General features: G+C 36.7%; 1 protein-coding gene across 5 annotated transcripts in view; it reads left to right on the top strand.

The window, feature by feature from the left end:
* Window positions 1–12,273, top strand: part of LOC126856438 (cyclic nucleotide-gated cation channel alpha-3) — a 115,522-nt gene extending 103,249 nt beyond the window's left edge. For 3 of the 5 annotated variants that reach the window (XM_050604920.1, XM_050604918.1, XM_050604917.1), the window contains exons 11-14: window positions 2,766–2,933; window positions 8,394–8,699; window positions 11,459–11,807; window positions 12,135–12,273. In XM_050604920.1, coding sequence (XP_050460877.1) covers window positions 2,766–2,933; window positions 8,394–8,699; window positions 11,459–11,727 — 743 coding nt within the window. In that variant the 3' untranslated portion in view covers window positions 11,728–11,807; window positions 12,135–12,273. The remainder of the gene's footprint in view (window positions 1–2,765; window positions 2,934–8,393; window positions 8,700–11,458; window positions 11,808–12,134) is intronic. The other 2 variants (XM_050604919.1, XM_050604921.1) reach the window with 2 other exon arrangements.
* Window positions 12,274–12,826: the final 553 nt, after the last annotated feature.

Raw genomic sequence — 12,826 nt, 5'->3', positions numbered from 1 at the left:
ATTAAAAAATACGTATAAATGCGTTGATTGAACGAAACGGACAGACGGGAAGTTTGCTTCTTGCGAGACGTACCGGTCGATAAAATTTTGATGAAAAATATATATTTTTAATCATTCGTATGCACGCGCGCGCGCTCAAACACACACACACACACACACACACGCACACACACACATACACGTACGCACGCACGCACGCACGCACGCACGCACGCACGCATACACAACAAACAAACAACAAACAAACACATACACACACACACACACACACACACATAATTTTTCCACTTCGCTTTCGTAGTTCTATTATTAGAAGAAATGGCTTAAAACTCTCTGGATCAATTCAGATTTTAGTCGCGCCCTTTTCAGCATCATGTCTCTTTGATACTCACAATTGATGCTACCACGTCACGCTGAGATTGTCACATGTTTTATTATACCATTTGCATATTTATTAATTGTTACATATCTATAATAATTGAAGAATGGCATTTGTAAGAAAAAGCTCAGGCTCGCATTTGCTTATAAATCAATAGCGCCAAAATATTTCACATTATTCATGGCTAATATTATTGATTATTCGTAGCTTTAATGTAAATGGATTTTAATCCATGAAAATTATTTGTGCGCGCCCATCCATCGTTTACAAATGCTTTCTACGAGCATTTTTGTTTTCATGCGATATTATCATATTACTATTCATTGCACTGTCCACGTATCTTTCTCACAGTTTGTCACCATCATTCTACCTGACTTAGGCTATTACTGATTATTGTAATTTACTGCTGTGATGCGTGCTGTGACTTCGTACGGATATATCAACTTGCATTCAAATCCGCTAATTATATTATCACATATATTTATATATATATATCTATATACACATATGCATACACATACAATTTGATTGTGGTAGTTTCTGGCATCCTTTATCTTAACTTTTGAAATACCAGATATATAACTTTTACCTTGATCTTTATCCATGAAGGAAAATAGCCCATTTTGTTATCTTAGCTTCATTATTTAAATATATATATATATATATATAAAAATAATATATGAGAATGGAGACTATCAATAAAAAAGACAAAATAGACCATTTTCCTTCAACAATATATATTTTACTATCAAGCATCGATATATACGTTATATTGTCTATTGCAATCTATTATGTATAACAAATGTAATTTGCAGTGCATCTTGCGATGCAAACTGATAAGAAGAGATCATTGCCGAAAAAAAAAAAAAAAAACTACAGCAATCAAGCATCTCGATATGCATTTATTATTAAAATGTATGATGCGTCGCGATAAATGAGACAAAATTTTCATCCGCTTACATGTATTTTTGTGAAAATATATCATCAAAATTTATTTTTCCGACTTTTTGTAAAAAACGTAAAAATTCAATTAATCTCAACATGAAATCAACAATCAAATAAAAATTGCAAAATTAACGTTATTATCTTGTTAAAATATTAATCAAACACCATTTGATTTTTATTAATAGATATACGATGTTATAAACAACAAAAACATTTTGACTGATACACGTTTCAAAATTTTGGGAAAATGAAATTGTAAAGTAAAGCACTATATATATTTTGAGATCCAAAAATATATAACGGACTCGCGGAAAAAAGTTGTACCTCAATTAAGTAATTCAAATACTTCAGTAATATAAAAACAAAATTTGTATTCTCTCAGTAAGCGCGTTACGATAAATTTGACCGAAAGCGGATGAAGCGAGCTTTGTTGCATTCGAGATATGAAAACTTTCTGAATAATATATAACTCAAGTTGTGGAAGCTATTTATAATTCTCTTCGTGATAGAGAGAAACGCATGCTGCATACTACGATAATTACGGTAAAGATACACGCACACAAAAGTATAATTTTCAATCAACATTAGAGTTCTCTGTCGCCTTAGCTGAATTATTACAATTTGTATTACGACTCAGGTGCATTCGTAGCGTACTAATGAAGCGAGACTTCTAAACGTAACATTTATCTAACGATTAAATCTTCCTTGGAAATATATATATATATATATATATATATATATATATATATAAACTTTATCTGATTTGAGTTATCGCCGCGGATTTCTGTCTGAAGCAGTTATCTCGCTCTTTGTTATCGTGTTAATTACGCGTCTTTTTATATTACGCTCGTATATAAAATATCGTTTATACACCAATTAACATTGCAAATAACGGTTCAGTTGCATCATTATCACATTGGATAAACTAGTTTATTAACGTATTTTTTAAACGCGTTTAATTTTTCTCGTCCAGAGAAAAGCGATCAAAAATAATTAAATAAAAAACTGCATTCAATTCCGCAAAAAAAAAACACCCGGTAAATATAGCAAGCCGTGCAACAATTAATTTGTACCTGCCTTTACAATCATAAATTTATCAGCGTACAAACACCGGACGATTAAACGCCTCTGTTAGAAAGGCGGAAATACGAGCCAACAATCTATCCCGATTAACATAGATTTATCGAATCGAACGACGCAGCTTTTACAAATGTAGGACAATATAAAAAAGATTTTTGAATGAGAGAAAGTTGACGCGCGTAAATGTATCGATGTGCAATCGAAATCACGTGTATCTCCGGATTGATCGAACGACCGATGACACAGCGAGCAATCTGTTATAGAGTCTGCGGCGAACGATCGACACAGATCGATCACGTGCGCGGTTACATAAGAAAGCTTGATGCATCCCGATAACCAATAAATGGCTACATCGACGCAGGTAACCGGCGAACAGCCAGCGTGCGCTCGGTCGGCTACTCAGACCTCTTCGTCCTCAGCAAGAAGGATATGTGGGACGTGCTCAAGGAGTATCCGGCTGCCAGGGTACGCCTAGAAGCCATCGCTGTCAAAAGGTTGGAGAAGTATAAGAGAGCCCCTCTGGAGAAAGGTGAGTCGAACCTCCTCCTGTCTCGTCTTTGCTCGCGCGCATCAAGTATATACAAACAGTTGTCATATTTCTCTTAAACAGCGACAGAGAAGATGAAGCATTTTTTGCAATGCCCGATTGAAACTTTCGAAATTTTTGCAAAAAGAAATTGAAAAATCTTTCAAAACTATCCTCAATAAAATTCAATTTTTTACTGATAAGAGCAATAATGGAAAAAAGAAAGAAAAGAAAAAAAAATTGTTAGGGCATTATTTCAATTCTCGAAATCTGTGTCGTTTGCGAGAAATATTCGAGGGATAGAAACACGCTCTAATATTCTTTTATAATTCTGCCTATTGCTGTTATACCTTAAATATGTTCACGGAGAATCAAAGATTGCTTGTATGAATGAAGTCTGCATTTGGAAAACATATCGCGTAGGAAATACGCTGAAAACTCCTTTTCAATTCGCTTGTCTTCAAAATCGCACGAAACAGGTTTGAATTCGATAGCGAACGTGTCGCGCCTTGCGAGCTGCTTGGCGCGCGACCGAAACACCGCGGATGCCTCAAACTTTCCTCGTTATCGTCGTTAAAATAGCTAGACGTGCGGAAGTTTACGTGCTCTCGGTACAAGGCAAGTTCTTCAGGGCGCGGATGCCATTCGGAGAACTTTGAACCGGGACCGAGAGTGGAGGGATTCCATCAAGATACGCTCTCGTCACTGGCACAGCGCATTAACGAATGAACCGACGTGGAACACTCGATTGTAGTTTCGGGCGTGTATAATGATAGTAGTTAAAGATGTTTTGAAGCGGATACGTTGTATCCTTGCGTGACATTTCAAGATAGCTGAAACTGCAGATTTGATATGTAGATTTATTTCATAGTCGCTAATTCATATTACTTCGCTTCAACTGATGACAGCTTGATATAACGAACCAAGCCACTTCCTTCCGATAACAAGCATCTTATTTGTAGTCAAATGTTATTCCAACTGAATTTTTAGTCTTCAGGAGAAAATCAATTCTTAAAAAATATTTTTTAATCTTTCGATAAAAATGGAATCATAGTGTATAATAACTTTCACGAGCCTTTTACCTTTTGATTAACTTTTGCTTGAGTTTTATTGATAAGAGATTGAATTAACTCTTTATTAACTTATCCGGTCAAGATTAATTTTTTCTCATCTTTCCTTCATAAACTGTAATTTTTATATAATGAAATATATATGACAGTAAGAACTAATGAAAGGATAGTCTTTTTTATTTTCTTTCCTCATCTTTTTCGGGTTACGTGACGCGACTGTTGTAAAATACATGCATACCCCTAAAAGGGATCGTGTACATTGTGAGTGGACTGCCTCGAGCGCTATATGCTATCAACGCTTACGTTTCTCTCTCATCGCTCGCCTTTTATTTTCAAAAAAAACTGTTGTTCAAAACATTCTTTTCGACCTCTATTTTTGCTGAAAAATTGCTCGCGATACTCTTTCTTGTCTCCCCTCTCGTTTCTTTTGCAAACGCAGCGATCATATAATGCAAGTGGAATGTCACATATGAAATGTCGCTTTTTGAAGATTTCTTTTCTGCAAACTATTTAAAGAAAAATAAGTGATTTGGACAAGAGAAGTATATCAACAGTAAAAACATAAAATGTCGTCATGTGATATCGCGCATAGAAATATGTCAATACAAACAATTTTTAACTTTCCGTTTTTGAACTTATCGTCTCTATATTATTCACGTGAAAGAGGGTGTTACAACAATCTATCATGCTACTATCGTTTGCATCTCCTACAAAGGAAAATAATTTCTGTTTCTTCTTAACCTTGCTGCTAGGTTAAAAACTCGGCTTCACTTAACTATAAAGAGAATAATTTAATTTTTTTCTTTGAAAACTGCGAGGGGATAAGCGACTGTATTATACTTTACCGCAGTTCGCCGTAACGCTGCCGTGCTCGAAAGTTTGATGCGTAACACGGCGAACTTTGCCTTCTAACCCGCAGGGTGAGCAAAGGGTGCTTTTGCGCGCGCGCCGTAGTTCCGGATTAATTAATTAAAGTCGTCGGCTGTCTCTCTCTTCGTCTGCCTATTACCAACACGCGCTCGCGAAAATCTTTTGAACGAGGCGCAACCGCATCTTCACCTCTCGCTGGGCTCTTTTAACGCCCCATCGCGCTACATGATCATCGATATTCTCACGTTAATGTCTTTGAAGATTTTCGGTCATTGAACTTCAGTCAAGCGTTTGAAAGATATACTCCAAAGCGTGAAACTTTTAATGGACAATTTAACACTGTATTCCTCAATATGAGTGAGCGAGCGTTCTTTTTGATCTTAAGATTGAGCTTTAAAATGAAAAGCTCTGTCTGCCATTAGTTTCCAAGTACCATTTACTTTTGAAAATGTTCTCTAGAGGCAATAATATATGTATATGAAAAGAAGATACTGATACAAAGCGCCGCGTGTTATTACTACTAAATTTTTCTTCTCCAGAATTATAAGGAATTATAATATTTATATATGTCGCATAATCTTATTTTAAATATTACTTATATTACTTATACAAATTTCAAATGATTTTTTTTATCTAGAGAAATCGCGCTACCTTAATTACACGTATGTACATACTGCAAATCCGCTAACATTGTTTTACTTGTTTTCTCCACACATTTCATTTGTCTCAGAGAGTACGGTAGATAAACGCGAGATTAGACGGTCATGTTTAACGCATAAATGTCACTTTGCACAAATATTTTTATCTCAATATCTCTATTTCGAGATTTACTCGTTTGCATGTGAAATGTTTTCGTGACCTAATTCTTCACACATGTAAAAGTACGATGAATGAACAGGGTTGGAGGATATTCAGTTGATGCCGCGCTGATGGAAATAAATAGCTGCAGGAGTTCCAGCAATTCTTGTCTTCCGGATATGTCGTTGATCCGGAAACGACGGTCAAAATACATATCGCCATACGACGGAACAAGTTCGGCATACGGCTTAGTGTAACTATGCGGGGTTAAAAGGTTTCTTCCTATTTTCCGGTAAAAAATATGCGGATGTACACGTGCGTACAAGTGCGTCCCGGAATCGCTATATATGTCATTCACCCATAAATACCAGAAAATAAACCAAAAAAATAGAAATGAGAAAAATATCCAATATCATCGCGCATCCTCAAATTAAAATAAGATTATCTTTTTTTTTTCAATGCGAAAACACAAAAGAAAAGCATTCAATTAAAAAAATTATTGAAATATTAAAGAATTAAAAGATCTAAGAAAATCTAACATTAAAAATCAAATTAATTTCAACTCACATTATTTTTTCCATACATATCTAAAAAAAATTTTTTATTTGTCTTTCGTCTTTTTCTGTTTTTTTTTTTTTTTATAAAAATAACAATAAAAAATAAAATAAATTTAATATAATTTTGAAGCGCCGTATTTTAAAAGCTATAAAGGCGTAAGTGAATAAAATGCGATATATTTCAAGTATCTCCTTGAGAGGGATATCGTTTCGTTTCTTTGGAAAGCGAGAGCGATCGCCAGTCCATCGTTACATTTTCCGATAATCCGCTTACAGAGTGCGTTGTGCAGAAACTTATTTCGTTTGTAAACTCTTCAAGCGCCATTCATCACTATCAAAAACGATGGACTTTCATTCGGTGCTCATCCCGCAACGCATCGCGCAGCCGATGTACTTTTACATCGGTCGGGATGACGTACGAGAAATTAGGTCGCTGTAATAAGTGTAATGCGTAGCGTGAGTTACGTCGGCGAGTTATAGGAGGGGAGGTAAAAGTTGCACGCGTATGCGATGCCAAGGGGAGATACGACGATTTATTGATTCGCCGTTCGTATCGGGTTGTAATGTACTTTAATTAAGTTAAAAATTAAACGCGACGCCATGTTATAAGTTTTTAAAAATGTACATGATATTTTGCCCATTTTGTAGATCGAACTATACATTTTTCTCTAAGCAAAAACTGCTAATTTTGCGAAAAGTTACAAGTAAATGCATAATTTATATATTTAGATTTTTAATTTAAATAATTACACAAAGAGAGAATCTCGCACATCTCGTGCGTCATCGAGAAATAACAATTTTTTTTTGCAAATCTGCTATAGCGTCTACTATTAGCGTCTTGATCCGCGATTTATTTTACATTATGTAGTGATATTTAAAGGTCATTTTAATTACAAGGATTTTTATTTTAACTGATCCAAGCCCACACAAGCCTACATAATAATCAGTCGTTGACTACTCTCATCAGCAGCCAATGTTATGCATTTATCATGTTGCATATATATATATATATATATATATATATATATATATATATATATATATATAACCTCGACTTAGCAAATAATAAATAAATATTTTTTTCTTTCGCTACTTTCGTCATTTATTATTCTGAACCTGATCATGTTCATCAAAATATAATTAAATATCAGTAGTATCATAAAGCTGAAATGCAATAATCCGCAATTCCTTGACGTTTTGCAGCAATTCGTGTAAAACTCGTAACTAGCCGAAGGAGTGCATTTCGCTTGATGATCGAAAGATTCATGTCAAAGCGAAAAAACGTACCACTGAATACTGTCGGTGCGTCAGTTAAATGTCAACACGCCCTAAAAGCAGAAATTCGAGAGCATGTATAGATCGTATCGGGCGAGACACGCGTAAACACGACGCCACGATGCATGAATAACTCGCAATGCAATGAGTGATATCCCAAATAAATGGCCAGTCTCTCGTTGTTTCTCCGTATCTCGAAAATTTCGATGACCCCGACGCGGTTGAGCTTTTTACGTGGTGGTTTCAGTTCCAATAAGATGAAATAAAAAAAAAATGATAGTGATAATAATATCGAAGCGCCAAAGCTCCCTTTTTGCGTGAGACCATCGCGGTTTTTTAAATATAAAACCTCGTGTGCGTAAAAATGGATTTTATTGAAGACAAAACTAGGTGCCTAAGTAAAACGCGGATATAAATTGTTATCTATATTAATTATAATATTTGCGAATATATTAATTATCTTATGTTAATTCTGTTCTTCTTACGCAAAAGTGAGTCACCAGAGAAGCAGAAATTTTTTTCTTTTCTTTTTACTATCTTCCTCGGATTTAAATATTCTTTTTAATTAAACTTCATTTCCGTTCTCTCTCCTTATCCTGCATTCAACTTATCCTATAACTATGAATGACATTTCGTAAGTCGTTCAGCCCTTTTAATCATTTTTGCAGAAGATATCTAACTATTAAAATTTTTTTTAATCAATTTGAATTTTTCATCCTTATTCCAAATCATATTTAATGTAGCAGTAAGATACGTTCAAAAAATCACATCGAGTTAGAAAAATAAACAAATAATCTAATATTATTAGAAACACTAAAATGTCCCACTAAATAGATAAAAAAAAAGAATCAAGCGCTGTAAACTAAAATGAGATATATGGTGTGAATTTGCAGCTGCCATAGGCAGATGCCAGAGCACGCCCGGTTTGGTGGAATCGCGGGGCCGCGTTTCGCTGGAGGACATGTGGGTATCGCCCCTTGACTACAAAACCCACGCGTATTCGACAGCCGCCTCGTTGTTTTCGCCGAGTCCGAGTCCGACATCGAGACGCGCCGTGCCGGATCTGGGGACCATGGGCGACGCGAACGTTTCCCGAGGCGCCGAAAGCCCGATGAGCGCGGCCAGCAGCGGTCCCAGCAGCGAGGATCAGACGGCCAGGGCGCCGCAATCAGCCGCCACGCAACCCTCCACCCACTCCGGTGAGTTTCTTCCCTTCGTCCGGTCCTCGCGGTGTATGTGTGACCTTATTTCCAAATACGTGGCTCTTTTCCAAAAAGTATCCGAGTTTTCTTTTTCAAAAAGACCTCTGGCGATTCTGGCTGAGCGTGGATTTTTCTCATTTACTGTATCTCTTTACGCGAACATTCTATGATATATCCGATATACGTGTATTTGTGTACCGTAAACCGTAACTTAATCCTCTTACGGTCTTGCCAGCGACGGACGTAACTACTGCGCTCTTACTCGCAAAAATTGTTAGTTAAAAATAATTAATTTAAATTTTGATTATTTAAAACGAAAAATATAGCAATGTTACTTTATAATTATTAAATTACACAATGAATAATAGAAAATATTTATATCTGTATAAAATTTAAAAAACGCTGAAAAATAATGAAAAGTTTATAAAAATTAAAAAAAAAATAAGTACATGTTTTGAAACCATAAATATTGAAGCGGATTTGACAAAATGATGTAGATAAAAATGCTGTAGATAACTCTGTAGTCACTCGAAACGGCAAATAATTATGTAAATTGTTTTTTCCGATCGTTGATAAAATTCAACAGGACCTGCGAAAAATTTATTCTATTACATTTAATATTTCATTAATTTATTTTATCTGCGTATAAAGCGTATGTGTATCTATTTTACCCATTTTGATTTATTTTAGAAGCAGTTTTGATCGCTATCTCTGGTGATTCTCTCGCGATAGTAACATATGAGATGTATAAATCATTGCTGATAACGGCTGACACTATGTTCGCGCAAACTGCTGACGCACAACCATAGTTTCCTATAGACTATATAAGATTTGGCGCGATCAAGTGAGGCGCGAACATAGTGTAAGAATAGGAAAGAATAGGAAGACCTTCATAACCTCTCGACCTTTCTAGTCATCAATATTTTTTAGAAAGGTCGTGTAACGTCTGTACCATACATAAACTATCGATGTCGTTATGTTCGATTGAACGTTTCGTAATAAGTTCTATCTTGAACATAGATATATCTAGGACCGAATGTTAAGGAGTGGAGGTAGAAAGGTGCACGTAGAAAAGGATAAACTCTGTTTCGTGTCCCTTGCATTCTCTCTCACTCGCGCGTAGCATAGCAAAAGAGAGCGTTATGCTGGTTGGCTGCTCGGTCTAGATATACACTGTGTCTATGATCTTGAAACTATTTCCAGGACAAAAACACTTTGAAGCATTGAGGAAGGAGAGAGTCTAAGTAAGGTTTTTTTTCCCGAAACATCGTAGAAATTATCGTATATATTTATGGCATTCTTAGAAATGCGTTGTCACCTACACATTTGCTATCTCAATTCATCTATATCTCAATAGATTTATTCGTCCAATATTTGAGTAATTTTTTAGTAATTTATCATTGTTTATAAATGAACTATATTATCATTGGGATCGTGTGTATCTCCGGAAGAGACTTTATTGCATATTAGTAAACGAGCGATTCGGGGTTGCGTCCTGTACTATAGCCGCCGATCGGCTTACCTAACCCACGGAAAGTGATCTCGTTGCAAATCAAATCTAACCGGACGTAAATAACGCGGGCGGAATGTATGAATCAATGCTTTATCGGCGATGTATAAATGCTATAATAAAACGGCAAAAAAAATGGTTAATTCAAAAATATCGCCCGAAGTATAATGAATGACGAGCGACGCTGAGCGCCACTCGTGAAATAGCGCCCGACCATTAACCCCGATAGATACGATAGGCAGTAACGATTTAACGTATTTCTCTCGTCGACGTTTATATGTCGTTTGGGAAATAAAATCCCGCCTCTTGGCCTACTGGAAATTCCATCGTAATCGAGCGTTTGCCTTTTACAGCGCATTTCGGTATAATTTTGCGAAACCGCGCGATTAAAGCGACAGATTTCGCTGTCGGCGATAACAAGCCGGATACGAATAATCGAAATCAAATATCGAATATAATCGATAGCGATTTAATCGACGAAATATCGCCGCTCTTGTCCTGAATATGTGTAAAATGTGGATAATCATCCTGCGATTTTGGAGTGTTAAGCGACATGATCGAAACGAATCCCCATAGGCGATGTCGTTTTCTCCCTCTTTCCTCCCCTTCCCTCAAAATGGTAATTTTGTAAATTAATCAGCAATTTGCTAATCCATATAGTGTATCAGCTCTCGCTATACGATCGGTCATTTTATATGCGAATCCTATTATCGTGCGAGTTACGAGAAAGAGATACTAATCGCACGCATTAATCAACATCAGCGAATTATAAAGATCCAAATGATTCGCCTTTTTCGAGAACTCATGTCGCATTTATACACGCCGGCGTTGAACTCGCGTTTGTTACTTTTTACATATCTCATTCTAACTTTCAACAATTGATAATTGCACCGTATTTGTACCATAGTAAGAATAGACTATAGAGAAGCCAAGAGTATATTCAAACGTACAAAATGTTAAATGTCTCGCATTGAAACACGATCTTCATATTAGAATAAATCAACTACCAGCTGCCTCAATCTCGTAAATTCGCTTCATTATCTTTGCTAAATATTTATCCGCCCATTTATATTCGCTTTTGTAAAATTTATTAAAAATTATAATTAGCTATTACGTTAAATGATAAAACTAATATATGCATTTGTATTGATTTATATTACATGTAAGAATCGAAAATTAACATATATAATTTTGGAATAAACGTGAAGAAAATTTCCATAACGATGATACGTCTTTTTTCTTACAGGCATGACTTGCAACAGTATGACTCAGCTGGTGAGCGAGGGCACGGTACCTATGTTCGGCACGCATGAGTCTCTGCTGGCGGAGATTCAGCGTCTTCGCGAGCGTTTGAAATGTTTGGAGACAGAAAAGGCAGCGATGAGCGCGAAGTTGAATCAGCAACAGTGGGAGGTTGAGCACCGATTGGCCGAAATCGAGATGCAAATTTGCGGGACGAGCTCGACCTCGAGCGTCGAGGACAACAATGAGAGAAACCGAGAGAGCATTATTTAACGAGAAACAATGCCGCGAGAGCGCGGCAAGACCAAAGTCGAGCGGATACGTCACTATCTTACTGAAGCGACCGATATTAGGTAATTTGACGAAATCATTTTTTTTTTTTTATCATTAATCGCAGTTATATTAATTTATAATCTGTTTTCATGTTTTAATGTAATGTTAATGTAATTATTATATAATATATAATATACCTTGTATTTAATAAATTTTTATGATTAAAATATTATATTACATATTATATGCGAGGTAAACTGATATATCTTGAAAACGATGAAAAACTGATTTTTCATAGCCAATATAAGCTGTATTAACTTTTGTTAGTTTTGCCCGCTACGAGCGTACATAACATTGAATGTGATGCGATGTTAAGCGTTGCGATGAATCGATCCGACCTTTGATAGGTACGATGTCGACGATCAAGAGGAGCCGGACGACGCGAGAATCCTTAGCGACACAAAGTCGATCGGTAGCCTGAGTCAGCATTTATTTGAGAGCGATGAGGACGAGCATTACTACGGTACTTGCAACGGCTACGTCTCGCAACCCGGTAGCAAGTCGAATCTGCTACTCTGCAGCGAGTGCGAGCAGAAGACGCGTACCTGCACCTATCGACCACAAACACCTGGCTCATATGCTGGTAGATATGTGGAGGAGCGTATGGACGATCGGCATCAGGAACCAGGAACCTCTCGTGCCTACAGAAGCCCGGTGAAGCTGACTTCCCCACGCTCCTCCCATCATCCATCAGATCAAGATCGCGGAGTTCAGGTATCGTCGCCCCGATCGCATCACTCGGAACAATCGGTGCCGATAACGTCACCTCGATCCTATCGAATGCTGCAGGAGCAGCAACGACGCGGATGGACCGCAAGGGACACGGATGATCGAGGTGACGTCGACAGAGGCGAGTACCTCGATCAGTTCTGGTCCGAGGATTGAACAAGTTCGTTCGCTTTGCTTCATTAATTTCAATGGCTTTGATGTTTTTGATAATTCGCCGACTTTTCACTAACCGATACACTTAACGTCCTCGATTCCTCGCACTCGCATATTTTTTGCCATTTTAAAGCTTGTATTCTTTTTTCTGTTAACA

Source organism: Cataglyphis hispanica, chromosome 18 (assembly GCF_021464435.1).
Source record: "Cataglyphis hispanica isolate Lineage 1 chromosome 18, ULB_Chis1_1.0, whole genome shotgun sequence".
In the NCBI taxonomy this organism is placed as follows: Eukaryota; Metazoa; Arthropoda; class Insecta; order Hymenoptera; family Formicidae; genus Cataglyphis; species Cataglyphis hispanica.
This window is presented reverse-complemented; position numbering and strand designations above follow the sequence as displayed.